At 48.3% G+C, this 24,544-nt stretch overlaps 1 protein-coding gene across 1 annotated transcript in view; it reads right to left on the reverse strand.

Annotated features, from left to right (window-relative positions):
- The window catches only part of ADGRA2 (adhesion G protein-coupled receptor A2), a 312,169-nt gene extending 298,051 nt beyond the window's left edge, over positions 1-14,118 (reverse strand). The window contains exon 1 of the mRNA XM_030201956.1: positions 13,419-14,118. Coding sequence (XP_030057816.1) covers positions 13,419-13,660 — 242 coding nt within the window. The 5' untranslated portion in view covers positions 13,661-14,118. The remainder of the gene's footprint in view (positions 1-13,418) is intronic.
- Positions 14,119-24,544: the final 10,426 nt, after the last annotated feature.

Below are 24,544 nucleotides of genomic sequence, written 5' to 3' on the forward strand. Positions count from 1 at the left end.
GCTGAAATCCAAGCATATTCAGAAAACACATCTTTTCAAGAAGTCTTTCCCCCCCTGGATCTGCCTAATCCCACACCAACATACATCACAAAAAGTTCAGAAATGGAAAACAATAATATTAACCTCTCTCACAATATGCTAAGCGTTTATTGCACTTCTGTATTATTATGTACTAGACTTCTACAAATCTAAATTTTGTAACCGCCTTTTTAGCCACATTGAACCTGCCATATGGTGGGAAAATGTGGGATACAAATGCAATAAATAAATAAATATTCTATAGCAGTGTACATAACTTAATTGGCTTAACAAGCTAATCAGCATTGATAACAGCAAATCACTAAGAGGGGCATAATGGAACAGAAACGCCTATCTCCATGGGCGTTAATCTCCGAGAACGGGTCCGTGAAGGGGCGGACCGAACCGTATTATCGATAAAAAATAGACGCCCATGTTTTATTCGCCAATGTGTGAGCTGGGCGTTTTTGCTTTTCAGCGATAATGGAAAGGGAAAGTGCCCAGCTCAAAAACGAATAAATCCAAGGCATTTGTTCGTGGGAGGGGCCAGGATTCGTAGTGCACTGGTCCCCCTCACATGCCAGGACACCAACCGGGCACCCTAGGGGGCACTTTTACAAAAACAAATAAACAGGTAAAAGAGCTCCCAGGTGCATAGCACCCTTCCATTGTGTGTTGAGCCCCCCAAATCCCCTCAAAACCCACTGCCCACAAGTCTACACCATTACTATAGCCCTAAGGGGTGAAGAGGGGCACCTACATGTGGGTACAGTGGGTTTGGGGGGGTTGGACGACTAATAAGCATTAAGCAGCACAATTGTAACAGGTAGGGGGGATGGGCCTGGGTCCACCTGCCTGACGTCCACTGCACCCCCTAACAACTGCTCCAGGGACCTGCATACTGCTGCCTGGGAGGAGGGTATGACATTTGACGGTGAAAATAAAAAGTTGTGAAACATCATTTTTTTGTGGTGGGAGGGGGTTAGTGACCACTGGGGGAGTCAGGGGAGGTCATCCCCGATTCCCTCTGGGGGTAATCTGGTCATTTAGGGCACTTTTTGGGGCCTTATTCGTGAAAAAACAGGGTCCAGGAAAAGTGCCCTAAATTCTAGCTACAAACGCATCCATTATCGGCGAAGGGCGCCCATCTCTGTTCGGGTGATAACCACGCCCCAGTTCCGCCTTCGACACGCCTTCGACACGCCCCCGTCCACTTTGTCCGCATCCGCGACGGAGTGCAGTTGAAAGCGTCCAAAGTTCGGCTTTCGATTATACCGCTTTATTTGTTTTTGTGAGAAAAACGCCCATCTCCCGATTTAGGTCGGAACTTGGGCGTTTTTCTCGTTCGATTATAAGCAGGTAAGTGTATTCTGTAATACACAGCGCCTAAATTTTTTAATGCCGGGATTAAGGCAAAAAGGGACATGGTTATGGGCAGGGAAATGGGCATTTCAAGGGCGTTCCAAAGTTTACATGCACTGTTATAGAATATAGCCCTCTGTGCCTAAATCTGCATGCCAGGATTTATGCCATGTTTACACTGGTGTAAATGGAGACGCATAGATTTAGGCGCTAGGGTGTCAACTAAGCATATTCTATATACTGCGCCTAAATCTAGGTGCTGCTTATAGAATATGCTTAGGTGGAAATGTTTTCTTCACAGATTTTTAGGCACCATATATAGAGACCCCACCCCACCCCCACCCCATTGGTACTAACTTACACTAGTGTCCTGTAACGGACTCTGAGCACCCAGATGCCGTTACTGAATTACTAGCACAGTGCTCATTGTTTTACCACCTAAATTTTTAAGGCTCTTTATAGAATTACCTCCATAGCGCACACTCTTTAAGAAAAGAATGCACAATATGCAAATAACGTGCATATTGATGACATTGGTTGATAAACAAAAATAAGGAACAATTTTTCTGGCTGCCCATTCCTAGTCCATGCTGCTCTTCTTGTGGCAGTTTAGGAGCTGACCACAAACCAAGCATCCTCTTTCACTTTCTTTAATCCCAATACACTTTGATCCCTGGAGCTTTTAACCAGAAGTAAAATAATAATAATAATAATAATAATAAATAAATAAATCAAACTCCTGGAAGTTTCAGCTCCAGTTTCAAAGCGTCCATATGAAAACAGAAACAGAAATTTAAAAAAATAAAAACACCACAAAAAAGATCAGCTTAGTTATTTATTCTACCAGCAGCCTAGCTATAAGTAAAGACAATGAATACAGGGCACTGGTAACATAGTAACATAGTAGATGATGGCAGAAAAAGACCTGCACGGTCCATCCAGTCTGCCCAACAAGATAACTCATATTTGCTGCTTTTTGTGTATACCCTACTTTGATTTGTACCTGTGCTCTTCAGGGCACAGACCGTATAAATCTGCCCAGCACTATCCCCGCCTCCCAACCACCAGCCCCTCCTCCCAACCACCGGCTCTGGCACAGACCGTATAAGTCTGCCCAGCACTATCCACCACCAGCCCTGCCTCCCAACCACCGGCTCTGGCACAGAATGTACAAGTCTGTCCAGCACTATCCCTGCCTCCCAACTTCTGTTTAAATTGCCATCGGACTATTAAACCATAATCATTTGACCAGATGGTTTGTTACCACTGAGACAATCCCCAGCCATGCCCAAAATTATGATTTTGAAAGGACAGAACTACAAGTCCCAGAATGCCTTGTGTGGCCAGCAAGCTGTCGGGATTGGGGACAATGTCCCAGTGTAAGAGGCAAGTCACTTAACCCTCCATTGCCCCTGGTACAAAATAAATACCTGAATATATGTAAACCGCTTTGAATGTAGTTGCAAAAACCTCAGAAAGGCGGTATGTATATCAAGTCCCATTTCCCTTTCCCCTTTCCTTTCCCTTGTCTCTTCTAGCACCTAGTAGCTGATCTTTCTTTCCTGCACTCTTCCTGTTTCACTTGTGCTACCTGCTAGCTACATTACATACACCGAATTATCCAGCCTTACTGCCAATATAAACTTTTAAGATGCTAATTTTGAATGTACGCTGTATCTAAAACCAAAATCATTTGGGACTTTTTTTTTCAGATTTCAATATCATCGTTATATGCTTAAGCTTTGGATAACCCTTTCTGTCTAGTTGCACCCATTATTATGAGGTCTTCAAGCCAGAGATGCTGCAGGTCTGATTGTCATTAGAATTCTGATGCAGAACTCAGTGTGAATAAAAGACTTGCAACTAAACTGCAATTGTGAGGAATCTTCTTTGTATAGTAGGCTTGACTACAATAATCGATATACAACTTTTCAGCCTAAAAAATAGCTGAGATATCATTAGGATCTAACAGAAAAAAAAATAATGGCAAAGTGGGAACAAGTCAAGAAAAGGGGACGTTATATTGTGGCCCTTTTACTAAGCCGCGTAAGCATCTACGCGTGCCAAAATGGAGTTACTGCATGACTACCGGGTGGCCCTTGTGGTAATTTCATTTTTGGCGCACATCCGCTATGTGTGCCAAGTGGCATTTGGCGCACGTAGGTCATTACCGCCCAGTTACCACATGAGACTTTACCACTAGGTCAATGGCTGGCAGTAAGGTCTCAGACCCAAAATAGACGCGCGGCAATTTTGAGTTTGCCGCACATCCATTTTCAGCAAAAATTTTTAAAAGGGCTTTTTTACGGGCATGCTGAAATATCGATCGCGCGCGCTCAAAACCCGCGCCTACACTACTGCAAGCCATTTTTCAGTGCACCTTATTAAAAGGACCCCATTGTTCTTTATTTTCAGAACAGCTTGGAGAGAGCTGCTCTCTGATCACACTGAATTTCCTGATAGTTTTAGCTTTGGCAGAGAAAAAAAAAGAACACCAGATTCATCGGAATGGAAGACTACAGTTCAATGATCCTACACCGATCCAGAGTTTCTCCTTCTCCCCCAATTCCTGCTGCTCACTAACTACACAAGACACCAAGCACAGAAGAATCATTCCATGACCTGGAAGCGGTAGAGGGAAAAGGGAAGGAATGTTCCTCTGTTATTTCTTGAGGACTCCAACAAGTTAGTTAAACTTGTCACCCAATCTCCACTGGCCTGGGGTGAGTGTGGGGGCAGGGAGAGGGTCAGGGCTTCTTGCACGCTAGTTGTGTTTATGGCTGGCAAGTCACAAAATAAACAAGCCCTCTGTGGAAGCCTGAACTGACCTAGGAAGAGATCATAAGCTGGAAACTCTATATCCCCCCAGACGATATGTAATTTCACTGCAATCAAGCGCTTCTCATAAGAGAGCTCTGTTCTAAGACTTGCACATCTGGAAGAGGTTTAAAGTACCCTGTGTTTGACTGTGACAGCAAGGTTGGCCGTAGCCTCTCTCTGCTTTCCACGTCTGGCTACAAAGGCTGTGCTTTTTCCATCCCACTGACTAGGAGAGAGGTCATCCTGAGGGAGGGAGGGGGGGGGGGGACAGAAAAATAACAGGGAACCAGAGACAAGGAGGACGAGAGACTGGAAGAAACGAGAGAGAAGAGAGAGAAAGATCATGGGAGTGAAAGGAAAACAAGAATCCGAGCACAGAGAAAACATGGGACATTGTAGGAAAGGAGGAGGGGGGAGAAGAAAACAACGGACTTGATGATTAATTTGCTTTTCTCCTTTGGTTCTCTATTAATTCTGGAAATGGCAACTGAGCATTTGACTTCAAAACCTTTTCGGGCCAGTCTCAGCAAATGCTGCCTGACCCAGGAGTGGACCCTGAAGCAAACACCCCCACAGGCACAATTTGTAGCAGTCTCTTCCTTCATTGAAGCATCTCCCCATGTTGAATAGAGCGGCTGCAGTGTTAATCCACTTTAAACGTAATAAATTGAAATCAACAAAAGAAAAGACAGTGGAAAGTAGCCTAATGATTAGAGCACCAGGCTGACAACTAGGGAAGCCTGCTTCAAATCCTGCTGCTTCTCCTTGTGGTACTTTTTTTTTTCATTGGACTAACTTAATGCACGAATTAAAACGTGATCTGTGTTTACACATGGTGCCCCTTCAGCTGTATTAAGTTAAGCCAATAAAAAAGTAGCATCATATTTTCCTTTCTTCTGTTTATTACTTTTAAGTAAAGCAAGGAAGGTGAAGGGTAGGCAATCACCTACAGATGACACAGCTTCTGCAAGAAATATTACACATTTGTTGTTTTGTTTAGTGCAGGCTAAAATGGAACAAAACTAAACCCAATGAAAATGTATTTTATTTCATTTATTAGGCTCTATTAACTGCCTTTCTCTAAGAAACACTCTCTGCATAGCAGGGTACTGCAGATGAACTCACACACAACCAGCAGAGTGAGGCGCTGATGCACTAAAGCAGTGCCGTAGCAAGGGCTAATGGCACCCGGGGCGGGTCGCAGCTGCGCACCCCCCCCCCCCCTGGGTGCAGCATGGCGTGACCCCCCCTGCGGCGCACCCCCCCCCCAAGAGCAAACCCCACCCCCCGGACCGCATTCTTACCTGCGGGAGGGCCGATCCGCCCCGAGTGCACGTCACTCAGAGCTGCGTCGGCCCCGCTGGTTCCCTGCTCTCTGTTCCGGGGCAGAGAGAGCAGGGAACCAGCGGGGCCGGCACCCCCGAGCACGTGCACCCGGGGCGGACCGCCCCTCCCGCCCCCCATCCTACGCCACTGCACTAAAGTCCTCGTTAAAAACCTGTTGCTTTTAATTCCCTGCTGTAAAAGTTAACGAGTTTGAAATAGCTAGCGATGCTGAAAGGAAATCTCATTCAAATGAGCTGCTTGCAATTACAGTAGGAAAAGCATCAGTGCATGTGTAGAACAGCCACCCGCTAAGCAGCGAATGTGTAGGACAGTCACTTGCTAAGTGTCAACGCAACGCGTATACGACTTGTGCTTATGGACACACCTCCACAGCATTCCACTGCTACATACAGCTTTCACACACACATATAAGCAATAAATCATCCCGGATATGAAAGTTTCTTTTTGTGGGGTTCCATGCCAACTTTCACACCCCGGGGGTTTTATTGTTTATATGTGCATGTATGAAAGCCGTGTGTAGCTTTTTTTCCAAAGTACAGGTGCCATGGGTGTGCCTCCACAATGTGCTTTTTTTTTTTTCCAAGACGATCCTTGGTCGGCTGCCACCTGGGGCGGATTGCCACTGCGTAACCCCCCCCCCCCCCCCCGGTGCATTCTTATCTGCAGGAAGCAGCCGCGCGGCTGTCGGTTCCGCTAGTTCCCCGCTCCTTCTGCCCCGGAACAGGAAGTAACCTGTTCCAGGGCAGAGGAAGCAGGGAACCAGCGGAGCCGACAGCCACGTGGCTGCTTTCTGCACCCCTCCAGCGGCGTGCACCCAGGGTGAACCACCCCCACTGCCACGCCCTCGGTACTCCACTGCCCCCATGGTACTGTAAAGTATACGTCGCTCACTGATAGCAGCATCAACAGCATGACAGACTGCCTTCAGTCAGCCCCTGGGTCTTCTGTCTGCTGTGTCCTGTCTCCTCTGATGCGATTTTCTGTGGGCAGAATGCGGCAGAGAGAAGAGCCTGGGACTGGCAGAAGGCAGTCTGTCATGCTGCTGCTGCTGCCAGTGACTGACATAAACTTTACAGGACCGCGGGGGAGTGAGAGAGGTGAGGGAGTAGTGCCGAGCCCACCGGGGGGGGGGGGGGGGGGAGAGAAACCAGGCTAATGGGGGGAAGGAAAGACAACCTATAGACTAGGTGAGGTCACAGGCCAGGTATTTTAGCACCCTTACTTGCCAGCGACCTGGAGAGAGGAAAAGAGAGATTGGATCGGGGGGGGGGGGGGGGGGGGAGATGCCAAACGCACAGGGAGGGAGGGGGTGCTGCCAAAGCAAGTTGGCTCAGGGCACCACTATCCCTTTAGCCAGCCCTAGGCTTTCCTGAGCAGTACTCACAAGGCCCACAATGGAAGACAGAAAATACAACTGCATTCACTATAAGTTACCACTCAGTCTCCCTGTCTCTCTCTTTCTCTTGGGCATATTGGAGCACAGTCCATAATAAGTTCTGTTTTTCTGAAAGAACTAATGATATCTGTTGTATGCAGCATCATATTTGGAGAGGATTTTTCTAATCTTTGTTCCAGTTTCCCCTTCAGTGCCAGATTGAATTGTTCCAGACTGAAATCCCAGGATATTTGATGAAAAAACATGTTTTGATAACGTCTTCCCCTTTCTCCCTCCATGGAGTTTGCAACTTCCGAACCCAGGATGGTTAAATGGCTTTCTCAAAGAGGTTACACTGAAGGTGCGATAGATAGTGGGAAGCCTATGACCTCTAATGTTGACTGAACATACTGAAACTGTAAACATTTTATTGCAGAAATATTAGCAGAATGCAAATTGTCTTGCAGTGGAGTGGAGGAGTAGCCTAGTGGTTAGAGCACCAGTCTTGACATCCAGAGGTGCCCAGTTAAAATCCCACTGCTACTGCTTAACTTAACCCTCCATTGCCTCAGGTACACACTTAGATTATGAACCCTCCAGAGACAGGGAAATTCACCTTGAGCTACTACTGAAAAAAGTGTGAGCAAAATCCAAATAAATATATATAGAAAATACAGATTTATTAAAGCATATCAGATAAGCACATAGACACAGCTACTATTTGACATGCAAGGTACCTTTCAGCTGAACTGTGACAGTGTACCCAATGTACTTAACTTATTTGGCAGCTTGAATAAAGTTAGTACAATATCTATTAATTATCTAGTGTCCCCCTTCAGGATGTCAATAAATGATGCATTAACAGCCTTGCTAAACAGAAAATTAAAACTGGATTGCCCTATGTGCAAGCTTTCTTCCTTCAAATAATCTTACCCTTTTCTTGCATTTTGAATGCATTTTTGCCTTTCCCTTCCTGTTATCTCCTAGTTCACCATTCTGCTCAGTGTGTGGTATACAGCGGATGCGATGCAGATGGGAAAAGGTGGAAGGGAACCAAGAGCTGTTAACGGGAAAGAACGTGCTAGTCAGCCAGCCAGATTCCGTTATCTCCATTTGCACGGCAGGAAACCGCATCACTTCTCAACTCTGGCTCTCTCCAAACACAAAGAACAAACCATTGGACCAATAACAATACCCTGATTTACTGGCCATTCCTGCAGGTCTGAGGCTCAGAAGCCATAGTGCAGCATCAAAACAGAATTTCTTTTGAACCCTCATCAGATCCAGAACCCCTTCTAGTCCTATTGTAATGTATCAACGCCCCCCTCTGCCCCGTCACACTAGAGCATAGTTGTATTTTAGGATTCACTAGTAGTTTCTGACAGTTATCTCTTGCTCATATCTATCCATTTTGTTTGGGCCTAAGGAAGAAAGTATTTACTCCCTATAGATTTATTTATTTATTTATTGCATTTGTATCCCACATTTTCCCACCTATTTGCGGGCTCAGTGTGGCTTACAATACATTGTGAATGATGGAAATACAATTTGTCATACAACGGTTATGGGTTACATTGTGAAGAGTTATGGGAAGACAAAATCAAAGTCAAGATATCATTTGGGAATAGAACAATGGAAAGTAACAATGGGGAAATGATAGGGTGATAGAACAATAGCAAGAGGGCATTAGGGTATAACAATTTTATCTGTGGGTAGAGTTTTAAGTGTGGTGAAAGTATGGGGAAGAGGATTCAGAAGAGAGCGTATTGATGCATTTCTATTAGTATGTATGGACTTCATGTGTTTTGATCCTTGCAGTAAATTTTCTCAAAGAGATGAGTCTTCAATAGTTTACGGAAGTCGGTTAATTCATAGATCGTTTTCAGGTTGCGTGGTAGTGTGTTCCAGAATTGCGTGCTCATATAAGAGAAGGTTGATGCATGCAGTACTTTGTATTTTATGCCTTTGCACTTAGGGAAGTGGAGATTGAGGAAAGTTCGGGATGATCTTTTAGCATTTCTGGGTGGCAGGTCTATTAAATCTGACATGTATGTAGGGGCTTCACCGTGAATGATTTTGTGAACTAATGTGTATACTTTAAAGGTGATACGTTCCTTGAGTGGGAGCCAGTGTAGTTTCTCACGTAAGGGTTTTGCAAGTATTGTTGACCCATTAAAAAGATGCCACCTTTTTTTATTATATATTTTAATTCTGTCCCAAACATCCACACTTTTACATATTCCACAGGCAGAGGTTTGACTCGGTGGTACTATTGCTGACCATAAGTACATAAGTACATAAGTAGTGCCATACTGGGAAAGACCAAAGGTCCATCTAGCCCAGCATCCTGTCACCGACAGTGGCCAATCCAGGTCAAGGGCACCTGGCACGCTCCCCAAACGTAAAAACATTCCAGACAAGTTATACCTAAAAATGAGGAATTTTTCCAGTCCATTTAATAGCGGTCTATGGACTTGTCCTTTAGGAATCTATCTAACCCCTTTTTAAACTCCGTCAAGCTAACCGCCCGTACCACGTTCTCCGGCAATGAATTCCAGAGTCTAATTACACGTTGGGTGAAGAAAAATTTTCTCCGATTCGTTTTAAATTTACCACACTGTAGCTTCAACTCATGCCCTCTAGTCCTAGTATTTTTGGATAGCGTGAACAGTCGCTTCACATCCACCCGATCCATTCCACTCATTATTTTATACACTTCTATCATATCTCCCCTCAGCCGTCTCTTCTCCAAGCTGAAAAGCCCTAGCCTTCTCAGCCTCTCTTTGTAGGAAAGTCGTCCCATCCCAACTAATTGTAGCATAAAAGCTAGAAGTTATGTGCTATTTGGAGTGTTGAAGACAGTAAAAACAAATGAAAAGAAAAAAAAATGTTTTGAAAATATCGGGTAGATCTATGAAGATGTGGAGGAGTGGCCTAGTGGTTAGGGTGGTGGACTTTGGTCCTGAGGAACTGAGTGCGATTCCCACTTCAGGCACAGGCAGCTCCTTGTGACTCTGGGCAAGTCACTTAACCCTCCATTGCCCCATGTAAGCCGCATTGAGCCTACCATGAGTGGGAAAGCACGGGGTACAAATGTAACAAAAAGAAAAGAGACACTATTGGAGATTCTACATAGAATGTTGCTATTCCAGCTATTCCACTAGCAACATTCCATGTAGAAGGCTGCGCAGGCTTCTGTTTCTGTGAGTCTGACGTCCTGCACGTATGTGCAGGACGTCAGACTCACAGAAGCAGAAGCCTGCGTGGCTACATTGGTGATCTGCAAGGGCTGACTTCTACAGCTAGTGGAATAGCAACATTCCATGTAGAATCTATAGTAGCAACAGTGGAGGAGTGGCCTAGTGGTTAGGGTGGTGGACTTTGGTCCTGAAGAACTGAGTTCAATTCCCACTTCAGGCACAGGCAGCTCCTTGTGACTCTGGGCAAGTCACTTAACTCTCCATTGCCCCATGTAAGCCACATTGAGCCTGCCATGAGTGGGAAAGCATGGGGTACAAATGTAACAAAAAAAAAAGATGTACACAGCACCATAAGTATATGGGACGCTGTGCCCAAATGGGATAAGCTGTTGATTATTCTGATGATCCCTGTTCTTCCAAAAAAAAAAAAACTTAAAAGAATAGAACTGTGGAATATGTAAAAGTGTGGATGTTTGGGACAGAATTAAAATATATTTTAAAGTAAGTCCCCACGTCGAGATTGTAAGGTCTTTTCAAACCTTTTTTTTTATTATTCATCTTTATTTACATATAGTATTATTTCCAGAAAGAGACAGGCTGGCTTTAACCATTAGGCAATGTTCAATGGCTTTCAATCATCTACTAATGTGTTCAAACAATATACCAAAAAAAAAAGTAGACTCCGATGTTCACTTCGAAATATGCTAGAGGATAGGAGGAAAAGGTCTCATAAATCACTGGGATATGTCACTTTGTGGTGACTCTTTCTCAGCCCAAGTCCCTTGAAAAAGCGGCAGCGAAATGGGTGCCTGTCGGAACTGACTGAGTTTCTAGATAAGTGAGACGATATTCATTCTTGCTAAACTGTAGGCCATTCTGGTCTTATTGATGTTACATATAAAAAGGAAAAAGAAAAATTCTTCACATATAGTAGCACACATATTGAGCAGCACAAATAGAGGAAGGAGGGGGGTTGGTCTAATCACTAAAGGGATTTGTTGATATCTAAGTCACGACAAAGTGGCATAGCCCAGTGATTTATGAGAATTTTTCCTCTTACCTAAATATCCACTAGTATATTTCGAAGAGAGCATTGGAATTTATGTTTTTTTGGTATATTGTTTAACCATTAGGCAAACCAGGTTCTCACCTAAGGTGGCAGCTTCTGGGGATGGAGGACAAAAATCAGTTGTAGTCAAAGCAAAATAGGTCTAAGAAGCAGCAAAACCTAATTTTACCCATAGAGAGGGTGGAAATGTTTCAACTAGCTCACTTACCTGGCTATAAGACTTTTAGAAATCATTATGTACATGAAACAAGCATTAATATTTTAAAGTATGATGTCCAGTTATGCAGTTTAAGAAAACAACAGGGCAGATGATCTGCAAGCTCCAAGATGGAAAAACAACAAAGCAGATCAGTACAAAATAAACATAAATTTATTTAATGAAAACCAAATATTCAGATCAGCCCAACACAGGCCGTGTTTCGCCCAGCAGGGCTGCGTCAGGGGCTACACAGTTACGAGGATGTCCAATGGATCTCATGTCACCCCTTCTGATTATTTGGTTGTGCTGTTTTTTTGTTATATTTTAAAAGACTACCATACATTTGGCATATCTACTTAATATTGACAATAAAGGAAAACTGTGTAGCCCCTGACGCAGCCCTGCTGGGCGAAACACGGCCTGTGTCGGGCTGATCTGAATATTTGGTTTTCATTAAATAAATGTATGTTTATTTTGTACTGATCTGCTTTATCGTTTTTCCAGGTATGCAGTTTTACAGGACCATTCCGGAAGGGATGATGTTGGATGATCATGATTGAGTTTTACTATTAATATTTCAGGAGGGGCCAGGATGTTAATTGGGAGAAGGGGGTCCAAGGTTGAAGGTTAACCCAGGAACTAATACTCCATGCTCTGGCCATGGGAACAGAAACTTGGACCGAGCTAGAATTGAACATCCAGGGCAATTGCAGCAGGTAGAGCTAAGGTTCTTATAGCACTGGGTTTTCTGTCCTGTCCTAGTGCCCCAAGTTGTTGACAGGGTGGGTGCAAGGGTATTAGGCACCCTAAGTGAACCTTGAACCTTATGACCCTCCCCTTAACTTTTGAGGCCCCTAATCGGTACCCCCGTCATGCTTTTAAATATTACTTAAAATTCCTGCTGGTAAACTACACATTTCTGGTTCTTTGAGTTTGTGTGTCTGTCAGGATCTACTGTTTGCTGCCCCCCCCCCTCCCCACCCCACCCTCAGCCCACCCTGAAGCTGCAGCCCTAGGTGTCTGCCTAGTCTTTCCTACTGGCTGAACTGGCCCTGTTTGAGGAAATTGCATTTTCTAGTATGGAGTTGCTTCACACTTCTTTGCAGCAGGAATCTTAAAATTGTTTCCCCAGATGTACCTGAAGAATTGTCTCAGAGGACAACATAAGGATATTAAGAGAGGAGTTCTCTGTTTTGGGATTAATTGCAATGGCAGTGAGACCTAATTAAGCTGCCTCCTATTCTAAGATAAATAAATGAATTGCATGCTCTGTAGTACACATCTGGTCAAGGTGTACCATAAACCCACTCAAGAGTTCCCAGCTTTTGTGCCAGGGTGCCCCTGATTCTTCCCCTTATCTGTATGCCAGAATGAAAGGAGAGAGGCTACCAGCATTTTTCGCATCAAACTAATAACCAGGTTATATACTGTGACTGGTTTCTCCTGAAAGTTTTTTTTTTGTTGTTACATTTGTACCCCATGCTTTCCCACTCATGGCAGGCTCAATGCAGCTTACATGGGACAATGGACGGTTAAGTGACTTGCCCAGAGTCACAAAGAGCTGCCTGTGCCTGAGGTGGGAATCCAACTCAGTTCCTCAGGACCAAAGTCCACCACCCTAACCACTAGGCCACTCCTCCACTCACTTCAGGACTGACACCATCTAAAGAATTCAGCTTTAATGGAACCAAGCAAAAGAAGATGTAAGGGGAGACCCCTGACAAAATCGAGGGAAAAGAATTGGAAAGGGGCTGGAAAAAAAATAGTGTCAGATGACAAGTTAAAGGGAGACAAAAAAAAAAAAAAAGTCCAGAATGAAATAGGAAAATACAGGACAGAAAGCCACAAGAGAAAAGTAGGCAAAGATCTCAAAGGAGACTGAATGAATGACATAAATGGCAACGAAGGGGAATAAATAGAGAATGATTAAAAAATACAGCAGGAAAGACAGATAGACGGAGAAATGAATGCGTCTCAGTGCAGTCTGGAGCTAGAGCACATCTGGGCAGCGGTTTGTGCGGTACTTACAGCGTGACAGTCCTGTCGGGCAGGAGGCGGGGGTCAGGGGGCTCCAGCAGCTCTTCATTACTGCACACCACCTTCTTCCGGGCGGCACTGGGAAGGCCGAGTCCCTGCTTCGCCCTCTCTCCCACACATTTGCAGCTGTGGATGGGGACGGGACAAGCCTGGATCCCCCAACACAGGGAGGCGGAGGAGAGGAGCAGCAGCAGCAGCCGCCAGCAAGAGCAGCCCCCAGCCCTGCACAGCATCCTGGAGAGAGGGGGAGCTTCCAGCCTGGGACCCTCACGTCAGCCCATCCTAAGGGCTCCGCTAGCGCTTCTCATCACCCTCTGCAGGACGGGGCAGCTCTAGGTCATTAAAGGCTCCCCGTGCAGCTCAGCCATAGGAAATAAGCAGCGGCTCGCGTGCAGCTCTTTCTTTTCCTAGGTGTCCTGTGTATCCAACAACTGGTTTCTCAGTTCCTTGCCTCTGTAGCCAGAAGTTTGTTTATTTAAGACGAAAGTAATCTGTCAGCAAGCAAGCAAGCTTCTTTTATTTTCCAGCCTCTGCTCTCTTTGCAGTTTCCTTGCAACTTGGTTTGTCCTGCTGCTGCTCCTCCTATACAGGAGAAATGGTCTCCTTTTGCACCGGGTTCTGCTTTCCTGCCATCTCTCTCGGTAAATGATGGGAGTTAGCGGATTCGTCCCTGCACTGTCTTGTTTGAGACTTCTCCCGATTCCAGCTGCTGCTGCTGCTCCATGCAAGGATGAATCCCAGCCCTCTCCTCCTACTCCTGGCTCTTACACACAGGAGGCTGCTGGGTCCTAGCGGCTCCCAAAGACTAGACCCGATCCCCCTAGGTCTAGCTGAACCCGAGTTAGATCTCCTCCCCCTCCCCCAGCATTGTTCCAGCAGGCTCCGATCTCTGGTTGGAGATTCCACAAGCTTACACGTATATGAAGAGGAGTGGCCTAGTGGTTAGAGCACCAGTCTTGCAATGGCGAAGTGGCCGGTTCAAATCCCACTGCTGCTTCTTGTGATCTTGGATAAGTCTCTTAACCTTCTATTGCCTCAGGTACAAACTTGTGAGCTGTCCTGGGACAGAGAAATATCCAGCCTACCTGAATGTAATTGAGATACTGCTGAAAAAGGTGTGAGCAAAATCTAAATATATGAAGATCAGATTTAGTTTGGGGGCTGGTTCCAATGAAAAACTATCTGAGTTGCAACCTTGTGAAATCTCCAACCAGAAATCCCAGCGTGCTGGGGGGGGGGGGGAGGGAAGGACAATTATGCAGGTGCCCCCTGATATTTAATGCCAGGACCCTCACAGCTAACCAAGTTAGGACTGCTTTTATGCAGTCCTACATGCCTGGTTAGTTATGTGGGTGCTGGCACTGGCATTGCCATCACCCATATAACTCTTGGATCTGCCCCCTGCACACCCCCAATCTGTCCACTTGCAGGGCCACCGAGAGACTGAACCAGGCCCAGGGTAGGGCATGGCCACCACTGCTGCTGCCCCCACCCCCAGGATCATTGCCGCTGCCACCCCCCAGGATCGCTGCTGCTCAGGGAAAAGCAGCAGCTTGGCACAGCGGTAAAGGCGGAGAGAAGAGCAGCACATTTCTCTCTCTTGCTCCTGTCGGAACGCAATCACCTGGGTCCCGTCAGGAGCAGGAGAGAGAGAGAGACCCTGGCACTGGGCCCCCCTTGGAGGCTGGGCCCCGGGAAATTTTGTCCCCCTGCCATCCCCTCTCGGTGGCTCTGCCTACTTGGGACAGGACTGATAAATACTGGTTAAATGCTGCTGAATATTATCAGCTGGGCGAGCACAAGCGATTTAAGCAGATAGGAGCCTGTACTGCCCGCTTAAATCAATTTGAATACAGTGGAGTAGCCATGGTGGGCCGGGGTGGGCACAGGCCCATCCACTTTGAACTCAGGCCCACCTAGCAGTGGCAGAGCTGTGTTGTGGTTGACGGGGATCCCCAAGCCCCAACAGCTCAAGAATCCTGCCATCTCTTCCTCAATCCTCCCCCCAAAGCAATCAGGGCTCTCTTAACTCCACTGTCATACCAGGGTACAAATTATATCGTAGTGATAGGGTAGATCGAATTGGTGGAGGGGTAGCATTGTTTGTTAAAGAAGGCCTTGAATCAAATAGATTGAAAATTCTGGAAACAAAACACATCTTGGAATCCTTATGGATTGAAATTCCATGTGTAAAGGGGAAAAGGATAATGATAGCAGTGTACTACCATCCACCTGGCTAGGATGAACAGACAGATGTAGAAATGTTATCAGAAATTAGGGAGGCTAACTGGGGAACACAATATTAATGGGTGATTTCAATTACCCCAATGTTGACAGGGTAAATGTAACATCAGGGCATACTAGGGAGTAAAATTCCTTGAAGAAATCAAAGACTGCTTTATGGAGCAGCTGGTACAGCAGCCTACAAGAGAAGGAAAAGTTCTAGACCTATTCCTTAGTGGAGCACATGATCTGGTGCAGGAGGCAATGGCGCTTGATAACAGTAATCATAATAAGATCAGTTTTGATATCAGCTCTGGAGTAAGTACACACAGGAAATCCAATACATTAGGATTTAACTTTCAAAAAGGAGACTATGATAAAATGAGAAGACATCTTCCAAGTCTCTAGAGATTTCAGTTTCTCTGACTTGTCAGCTTTGAATACCATTTCTGGCACTGGTATCTCTCCCAAATCTTCCTCAGTGAAGACCGAAGCAAAGAATTCATTCAGTCTCTCCACTATGGCTTTGTCTTCCCTGATTGTCCCTTTTATCCCTCGGTGGTCCAACTGATTTTTTTGCCGGCTTCTTGCTTTTAATATAACTAAAAAAAATTTTACTATCCTGCTTATAATCGAACGAGAATAACGCCCAAGTTCCGACCTAAATCGGGAGATGGGCGTTCTTCTCACAAAAACGAGTAAATCCATATAATCGAAAGCAATGTTTCAGTGCGTCCGTGTCGCTCGTACGTGGACGTAAAAACGCCCAAATAAGAGGCGTGTCGGGGGCGTGTTAGGGGCGGTGATACGACGTGGACGGGTACAACGTATAACGAATAGCGAAATGGCTCTGGTTGAGCGGGAAGATGGGCGTAATCTGATGGACCCGAAATAAAAGCGACCAGAGCAAGGGGGAAAGCGTCTTTAGACTCATTAGCGATTGTGTGTAGTTGGAGAGTGGCGATATTGTTGGTGGAAGAGCTGAAGTGGTGGTTGCAGAGAGAAAGCCGAGCGTGTTGAGTACCTGTGACGGTCGTCTGTGTGCCCTGCCTCTTTTTGTGTCTTACCCTTTCACCGTTCCTTACTCCTACTCCTTTGCTCCATCGCCCCCTTCCCCTCCCCCTCCCCCTATCCTTCCCCATTCACTCTTCCCACGTGTGTACTCTATTCCCTGACCTCCGTTTGTCTCTGTGTGCCTGTACTGTTTGGCGAGTGAGTGGCCAGAGGGCGTGGTGGCTGGAAGTGACAGATCTGTGTGTGTTGCTGTTTGACTACTAATCCTAATACTTGCACTGGTGGTGGGGATATGGATGCACTTAATGCACTTGTGGCATTCATGCTACACGAAGAGGCCACCCACCGCAGGAGGTATTCACGGCCCCGAGTGTTTAGGCCCCGCACCACCTTCCTACAACTCACTGACCAGCAGTGTCTAATAAGGTTCAGGTTTGATAGGGCCACCATTCGTCAGCTGTGTGAGCAGCTGAAACCCCTCCTTCAGCCCCAGACACGTAGGAATAACCCCATCCCTGCCCACCTCAAAATCACTTCCGCTCTCTCTGTCCTGGCCACTGGCAGTTTTCAATCCGTATTAGCTGCTAACACAGGCCTCACCCAGGCTTCTATTTCACACTGTCTCACCCAGTTCCTGGATGGCTTCATAACTCACACCTCACACTACATCACTTTCCCCACCACCCCCCAGGCTCTGCACAACAACATGGCCGCCTTCTATGCTGTTGCTAGATTCCCCTCGGTCATCGGTGTGATAGACTGCACACACGTAGCCCTCAGACCCCCCCGGGCACACGAAGCCACCTACAGAAATAGGAAGGCATTTCATTCTATGAACATGCAAGTTGTATGTGATGCCCAGGGGGAGATATTAGACGTGTGTGCCAGGTACCCCGGCTCCAGCCACGATGCCTACATCCTACAGCACTCGGGCATCTTCCGCAGGTTCGAGCAAGGGGAGTTCACTGGTGGATGGCTACTAGGTAAGTGCAACATGCATGTACCACCCATACTAGACCTCCTCCACTGGGCAACCCTCCGCCCTGGCTTCCTCCACCACAACCCACTATCCAAATCCCCCCGCCCCCCCTGTACCTGCTCCAAGCGATACACACTCATCTATCTCATTCTGCTTTTCTGCAAAGGTGACCGAGGCTACCCGCAGAGGACATGGCTTATGACCCCCCTGATCCACCCACAACCAGGGCCAGAAGAAACCTACAACAGGAAACATCGCAGCACCCGGGGGATCATTGAGCGCACCTTTGGTTTACTGAAAAACCGCTTCCGCTGTCTGGACCGGTCTGGAGGAGAGCTGCTCTACAGTCCAGAAAAGGTGGCCAAGATCTTTGTGGCGTGCTGTATGTTACACAATTTGGCCCAGCGCAGAGGACAGCCTCTCCCAGAGGAGCCACAGCCACCACCAGAAGAGGCCCCAGATGAGCTGGAAGAGGAGCCCCCTCCACCCCCAGCCCACAGAGCAGAGCTCAATGCCTACCAGCTTGGCGTAAGAGCAAGACAAAGACTCATTGAAACAAGTTTTAGGTGAATGTAAGTGAGCATTTATTTTTTACATACAGTGCATATGTGTTTGGTCAACCCCACCACCACCACCACCACCCCCCTCCCACACCCACCCCCCTCCCACCAACCCTCACCCTACAGCATGTCCCATCATTTTCCCCTTCCCTTCCCCCGTCCCCTCCTACCCCTCCCACGCCCTTCCTTTGCAGCTGGTGCTGCACGGGAAGTCTCTTCCCCCTCTTCGGAGCTGCTGCTCCCAGTGTCCTCCTCCCTATCCCCACGGCAGCCTGCGGCTTCGGCTGCACCGTGGAAATCGGGCCACCTTCTTGGTTGTAGTGGTCTGGCCACAGGACCCAGAATGGGAGCAGCAGGAGTGGGTGCGGAGGCTGAGGAGCGCAATGCCCACCTCTTAGCTGGTGGTTGCTGGTGGTCAGTGGAGGAGGAGGTTGATGGCAGGGGCTGCTCCAGCAGCACGGGGGCTGGAGTAGGCGCGGTGCCCTGAGGGTGCAGGTGTTGGATGCTCTGCTCCAGCCGTCTCAGTTGCTGGAGCACCTCCTGGTGGCCTTCACGTTGCGCCTGGAGGAGTTCTTGGTGTGCTCGCTGCTGTGCCTCCAGTGCTTGGCGCTGCAGCTCCAGTTTCTGCTGGCGGTACTCCTCCAAGCGCACGTTGTGGCGGAGTAGTTCCGTGGCCAGCCGCAGGAGTTGCCTCCTTTGGGCGGATGGCCTCTGGCGGGGAGCTGGGCCCTCCTCCTCCTCACCAAAGTCCTCCGGTGCTGGAGGTGCGGCCTCTGCTGGTGCAGGTGGTGGTGGTGGTGGCAGAGCCTGGACAGCTGGTGCAGGTGGTGGTGGTGGTGGCAGAGGCTGGAGAGCTGGTGCAGGTGGTGGTGGTGGTGCTGGCAGAGGCTGGACAGCCGGTGCAGGTGGTGGTGGTGGTGCTGGCAGAGGCTGGACAGCCGGTGCAGGTGGTGGTGGTGGTGCTGGCAGAGGCTGGACAGCTGGTGCAGGTGGTGGTGGACGTGGAGGATGCACAGCTGGTGCAGGTGGTGGAGGCTGGACTGCTGGTGCTGCAGGCTGTGGAGGTTGAGGCTGGACGGATGGTGTAGGGCGTTGGCCTTGCAGGCCACTAGGGCCAGCCTCCTCTGAGTCTTCACCTGTATAGCACAAGAGTGAGGAATAGTGTTGGTGCAAATAACCCACTTGTCTTTCAGCATTCATATACATTGGTATGTCCCCCCAACCTGATGACCCAGCAAAGAGATGGTGAGGAGAAATGGAATTGACACGGGTACAAAAGAGAGACGCCCGCAGGCAGCTGGGTAGAGGTGGTGGATGAGCAGCCAAGAGAAGGACACCACTCACAACGTTGTGCACAAGCTGTTAGTTGTATAATTGTTAAATTGAACAACATTGCAGCATGTGTTATGTTACTAATGACTTGCTAAACTACATAGAACTGCTTTATGACCCCCATTACAGGCTCCTTCAGTTGAATGCATGTGGCCCACACTCAGTAGAGCACAGAGGTCACAGGAGGAACTAGGCACAGTTTGGTAATGGGAAAATAGGAGGGAGTAGTAGAGTAGGGAAGGAAGGCCCCCAGAGTTCTGCCACAGTAGTAACCTACACACACCCATAGGAGCCAAATGGAAAGTAGTATTGGGGGTGCTAAGCCCAGTGACCAACACTCCTCCCTGCACAGCTACATGATCTTTCCTCAATATTGGGGGTGCTCACACACACACACAGCACCCACCCTGTCTGCTTGCTCCTATAACACACATGACCACTACCACTACTCAAATAGAGCTTACAATTAATTCTATAAATATGGGCACACAGGACAAGTAAGAGGAAACCCAATGACAACGGTAGGGATAGGGAGTAAGAGTAGACAGCTAGTGAGTAGGGGTTACCAGGTCACAACAGCATCATAAAGGTGGCTTGTTAATATACATAAAGACAGCCAGAGATACTCCCCCCCCCCCACCTCCACCTACCTCCCTCCTCCTGCCCCCCACTCCTCACCTCCCTCCCCCTGACCCCAACTTCTATAACACAAGTGTACTGCAGCACAACAGATACCCCAACTGCATAATGAAACACCTACCCGAGTCCTCAGCCTGGCCCGAGGTGTCCATGGAGCCAATCCCGTGGATGCCCTCCTGGGGTAGGAGGGAGTACACCATCAGCTCCATTGGTGTAAGGTTGGCAGTGTCATTGCCTGGGGGATTGGCCCCTGCCTTCCTCCGAACATCCCTCCTCAGCTTCCGCCACTTCCTCTTGCAGTCCTCCACGTCTCTCCCAGCATGGAAGACAGCATTCAGGCTGTCCCGTACTGCCTCCCATTCCCGCTGCTTTACTGTTGCTGCCAGCCTCTGCCCTGTGGGAGCAAACAGACTCCGGTGCCGCTGTACAATTTCTTGTACCAGGAGCTCCACCTCTGCCTCGAGAAAATTACCCTTCCGGGTCGGCGGCATGCGTGGTGGCATTGTACCAATGGGGTTTTCGAAAATACGGAGTGGGCGTTTATATAGGCGCCAAGAACGCCCATTGAGACGGGGGAATAGGCGTTTCTGATTTGGGCGCTACTTTTTCAATTATACACATAATTCCTAAGCGTGCCCAGCTCAGATAGCGATTAGGAACACATGGTTTCGATTATGAGTAGATAAGTATGGGCGTCTCCACCTGCCTTCCCTTTCTTCATTGCCATTTTACCTGCCATTTCCTGCACTGAGACCTTGCCGGTTGTTCGTAATAATCATTTACAGGGTTTTACCCTCACTTAGCATGCTTAGGTACACCTGTGTATTTAGGGGGGGGGGGGGAAATAATTGTTGGCCCTCAGCCACCAAGCCTTCCGTTTCCTCTCTTCCACATCGCCTGATGCTCCCTTCCTTTCTCCCATTCTCTCTGCCTGGTTGTAGCAGACAGTGTGTGGGGGCCACGAATTTGCTACACTCACCCCAAATCAAGCACCCTTCGGTAAGGGTCATTTCAATCAGGGAGATGTGCAGCTAATGTTCCAGAAGATAAAAGGCGCACTACACAGTCTTGAAACAGACGTTCATGGTAAGCTCTCGTTTGTCTGCCACCTCTTCTCTTTGTGCTCATAGTCAAGGAGTGTGCATTCACTGTATGTATGTAGTCTGGAGTCAGATGTTAGGTAGCTCTGTTTTCACCAGGTTCCTGTGCACTGTACTGTGGGGTTGGCAGGTCCTCAGTGGTGTGGGCCAGCTGTTGGAGGTGCTGTATTGGTTCCCGGTAGCTTCCATCTTCCTTGTTTATGTGGTGTACCCCAGTCCCCATTTATGAAGTGGCCACCCATTCTCAAGGTCCATAGGCGGGGGAGGGGAGAATGATTAATGCAATGGATGTGTATAGCACTTTATGCAACACCTTCCTAAATTGCTCCATAGGTAGTAGGGTAGGGAACATGCACATTACATTGTTTTTAATCGGTAGCCTGGACAAAATGATCGAGGTGGCTACAGGTAGTGCCACTGAGGCCTATGACGTGGTGGTGAGGGAAAGGGGTGTGTGTACAGGTACCAACCCAAAGTAACTGGTGGTGGATAAAGCCTGGTGGCTGCTGTGGCCTAGTGGTTAGAGCACCAGCCTTATAATCATAAGGTTGCTGGTTCAAATCCCACCTAAGGCAAGTCATTTCAGAGACAAAGTTGGACACAAACCCAGAATACTTGAATGTAACACACCTTGGTTCACTACTGGAGAAAGTGTGATCACACCTGCAAATAATGAGCACCATTTTTATTTGTGCCCTTCCCTAACACAAGTATTACATTGCAACTGTGATTAAGTAACCATCCATCTATTGGGTTTCCCATTGTTTCCCTTTTGCTCCTCAGCATTATATACCATAGCTGATGTATTCAATGTGAAAATATGAGCCAGCTGTTTGTAGGTCCTTCTTGGGCCCCCCCCCCCCCCACTCCACCAATGTGGCTTGTGGGTAAAGATATGTGTCCATCAGACAGCAAACACTGTGTATGTGGTACCTGGAGTTATGTGGAAGTGTGTACCTGGCAGATCACACGTGGTACAATATTCGTCTCTTATTGATGGCACTCTGTATTGTGGGTCAGTATGGTGGAGGGGAGGGAGGAAGGGAGAGAGAGATGCTGGCTGGCCATTTTTATTCATGAACACAAATATCCAGCCAGCCTCCCCGGCCCAACCCCCCTGCACATATATAGCCATGCAGGTTGGAATGAACAGGTGGCGTTCTGTCTGGCCAACATTCTCAGACATACATCACCTTCTCATTCACACAGCACATTTAATGCTATGCATATTGCTGCCTCCTTCCTCTCAACTCAACAGCACCATTTGGTGATATGTAATGCACAAGGGAGACAAACACACACACACACACCCTGATAGTTATATTATAACAAACATTTATTTCCCCCCCCCACCCCCACCCCTACAAAATAACCCCAACAATGCCCTCCTCCCCCCCACAACTCCCCACACACCCCAACATTTCCCTCCCCCACACACACAACCCCAACAATTCCCTCCCTCCCCCCACACACACAACCCCAACAATTCCCTCCCTCCACCCACACACACAACCCCAACATTTCCCTCCCTCCACCCACACACACAACCCCAACATTTCCCTCCCTCCCCCCCCACACACAACCCCAACAGGCCCCCCCTATTTAAATTAAGGGCGGCCACGCCCTCTTAGTAAGGCCCTCTGTAGCAGGGCAATGAGCAGCCCCAGCAGTACCCTTAGTGGGCCCTGGAGCTGCTCATTGCCCTGCCGTAGGGCTGTCACCTCCTGCAGCAGCTGTTGGTGGCCAACTATAAGTTGGTGCTGGCCATCTACCAGCTGCTGCAGGAGGCGCACTACCGTAGCCGGCCCAAAGGCTGGAGGTGGCCCAGGGGACAGGGAAGATGGCCCAGGGGATGGAGGTGGGCCAGGGGACACAGAAGCTGGCCCAGGGGATGGAGGTGGGCCAGGGGACACAGAAGCTGGCCCAGGGGATGGAGGTGGGCCAGGCGATGGCGCTGCAGGTGGGGAGGGAGAGCCCTCATAAGGAGCTGCAGGTGGGGAGGGGTCCTCACGAATGTCTATGATGAGGACTCCCTCCTCCGAGTCCTCCTCCTCCTCTTCTCCCTGGTGGGCCGCCTCCTGGCCTGGCTGCTGCTCCTCCTCCTCCTCCATGTGCCCCTCCTCCTGCTCCTCCTGCTCCTCCTCCTCCTCCTGCTCCTCCTCCTCCTCCTGCTCCTCCTCCTCCTGGAGGTGGTGGCCCTCCTCATCTTCCCGCTCGGCTTCCTGCTGGTGGAGCCCTGTGTATGTAAAAGGAGTGTGATTGAGATCAGTGCATACAACATGGCTTGCATAGTGCAGTAGCTGGGTGGCGTGAGGCAGGGGATGGGGCAGGGTGTGGTAAGGCGTAGCCTATGCCCATGGGGAATGAGCTGCATCAGATGACATGACACAGAACCCTGGACCCTCCTCTGATACACACCACGCAGGACATGTTGCCATACCAAATTCATTGCTGACCAGCATGTTTGCATTGTGAGATGCAACGAGGGGTTGATGGGCAGTTGTTGTAGGAGTTATTGGGGGGGGGGGGGCAGTGGGAAGGGTGTTGAGCACAATTCTTTTATGTGAGTTAGGCCATAACATGCAGTAAAAGTAGGGCCTCAGGCAACTGTACCAGGACACACTAATCAGCCACCACAGTAAGGGGAATAGTAAAGTGTGGCATATCATCTCATTCATCTCGGGGGGATGGTCGGACGTTGCAGGCACGCTCATGGGAGAACCCCTGCAACCTGCATCCTTGATCTGGGACAGATATGGTATTACTAGGTGGCTATTAGGCACATGGGAAGTGATATTGTACAACACATTTGCTTTATTCATGAAATGTATGTAGTAATCTGTACAGGTGTCCTGTTTTTGAATACTTACGGCGAGCCCTGAGGTGCCTTCGCACCGCCCGGATGACGTCGGGCCTCTCCCGCCTCACCCTGCGGAACCGCCTCCGCAGGGACTCGAGGTCCCGGTGGACTCCAAAGCGTCTGTAAGATATAAGTTTGGAGAGCAGGGGTCAGGGGTGTTGGTCCTTTTTGTCCTCTGCACACATTCATTTGCTATTCACATACCAGAGAGAGAGGGTCTACAGTGTTGGGGGGGGGGGGCACCTCCATTGGTAGTGAATCATAGGAGCCACCTTTTTTCCATTTTGGGGGGTGGAACCCCCAGTGGAGATGACCCCTCCCTCCATATATATTTGATATTGGGGGTGGGGTGGTGAAGCACCCACAGCAGCCACCGAGTTGGTTCCTATGCAGATGATGCCAGAGAGGTG

Source organism: Microcaecilia unicolor, chromosome 4 (genome assembly GCF_901765095.1).
Source record: "Microcaecilia unicolor chromosome 4, aMicUni1.1, whole genome shotgun sequence".
Lineage (NCBI taxonomy): Eukaryota > Metazoa > Chordata > Amphibia > Gymnophiona > Siphonopidae > Microcaecilia > Microcaecilia unicolor.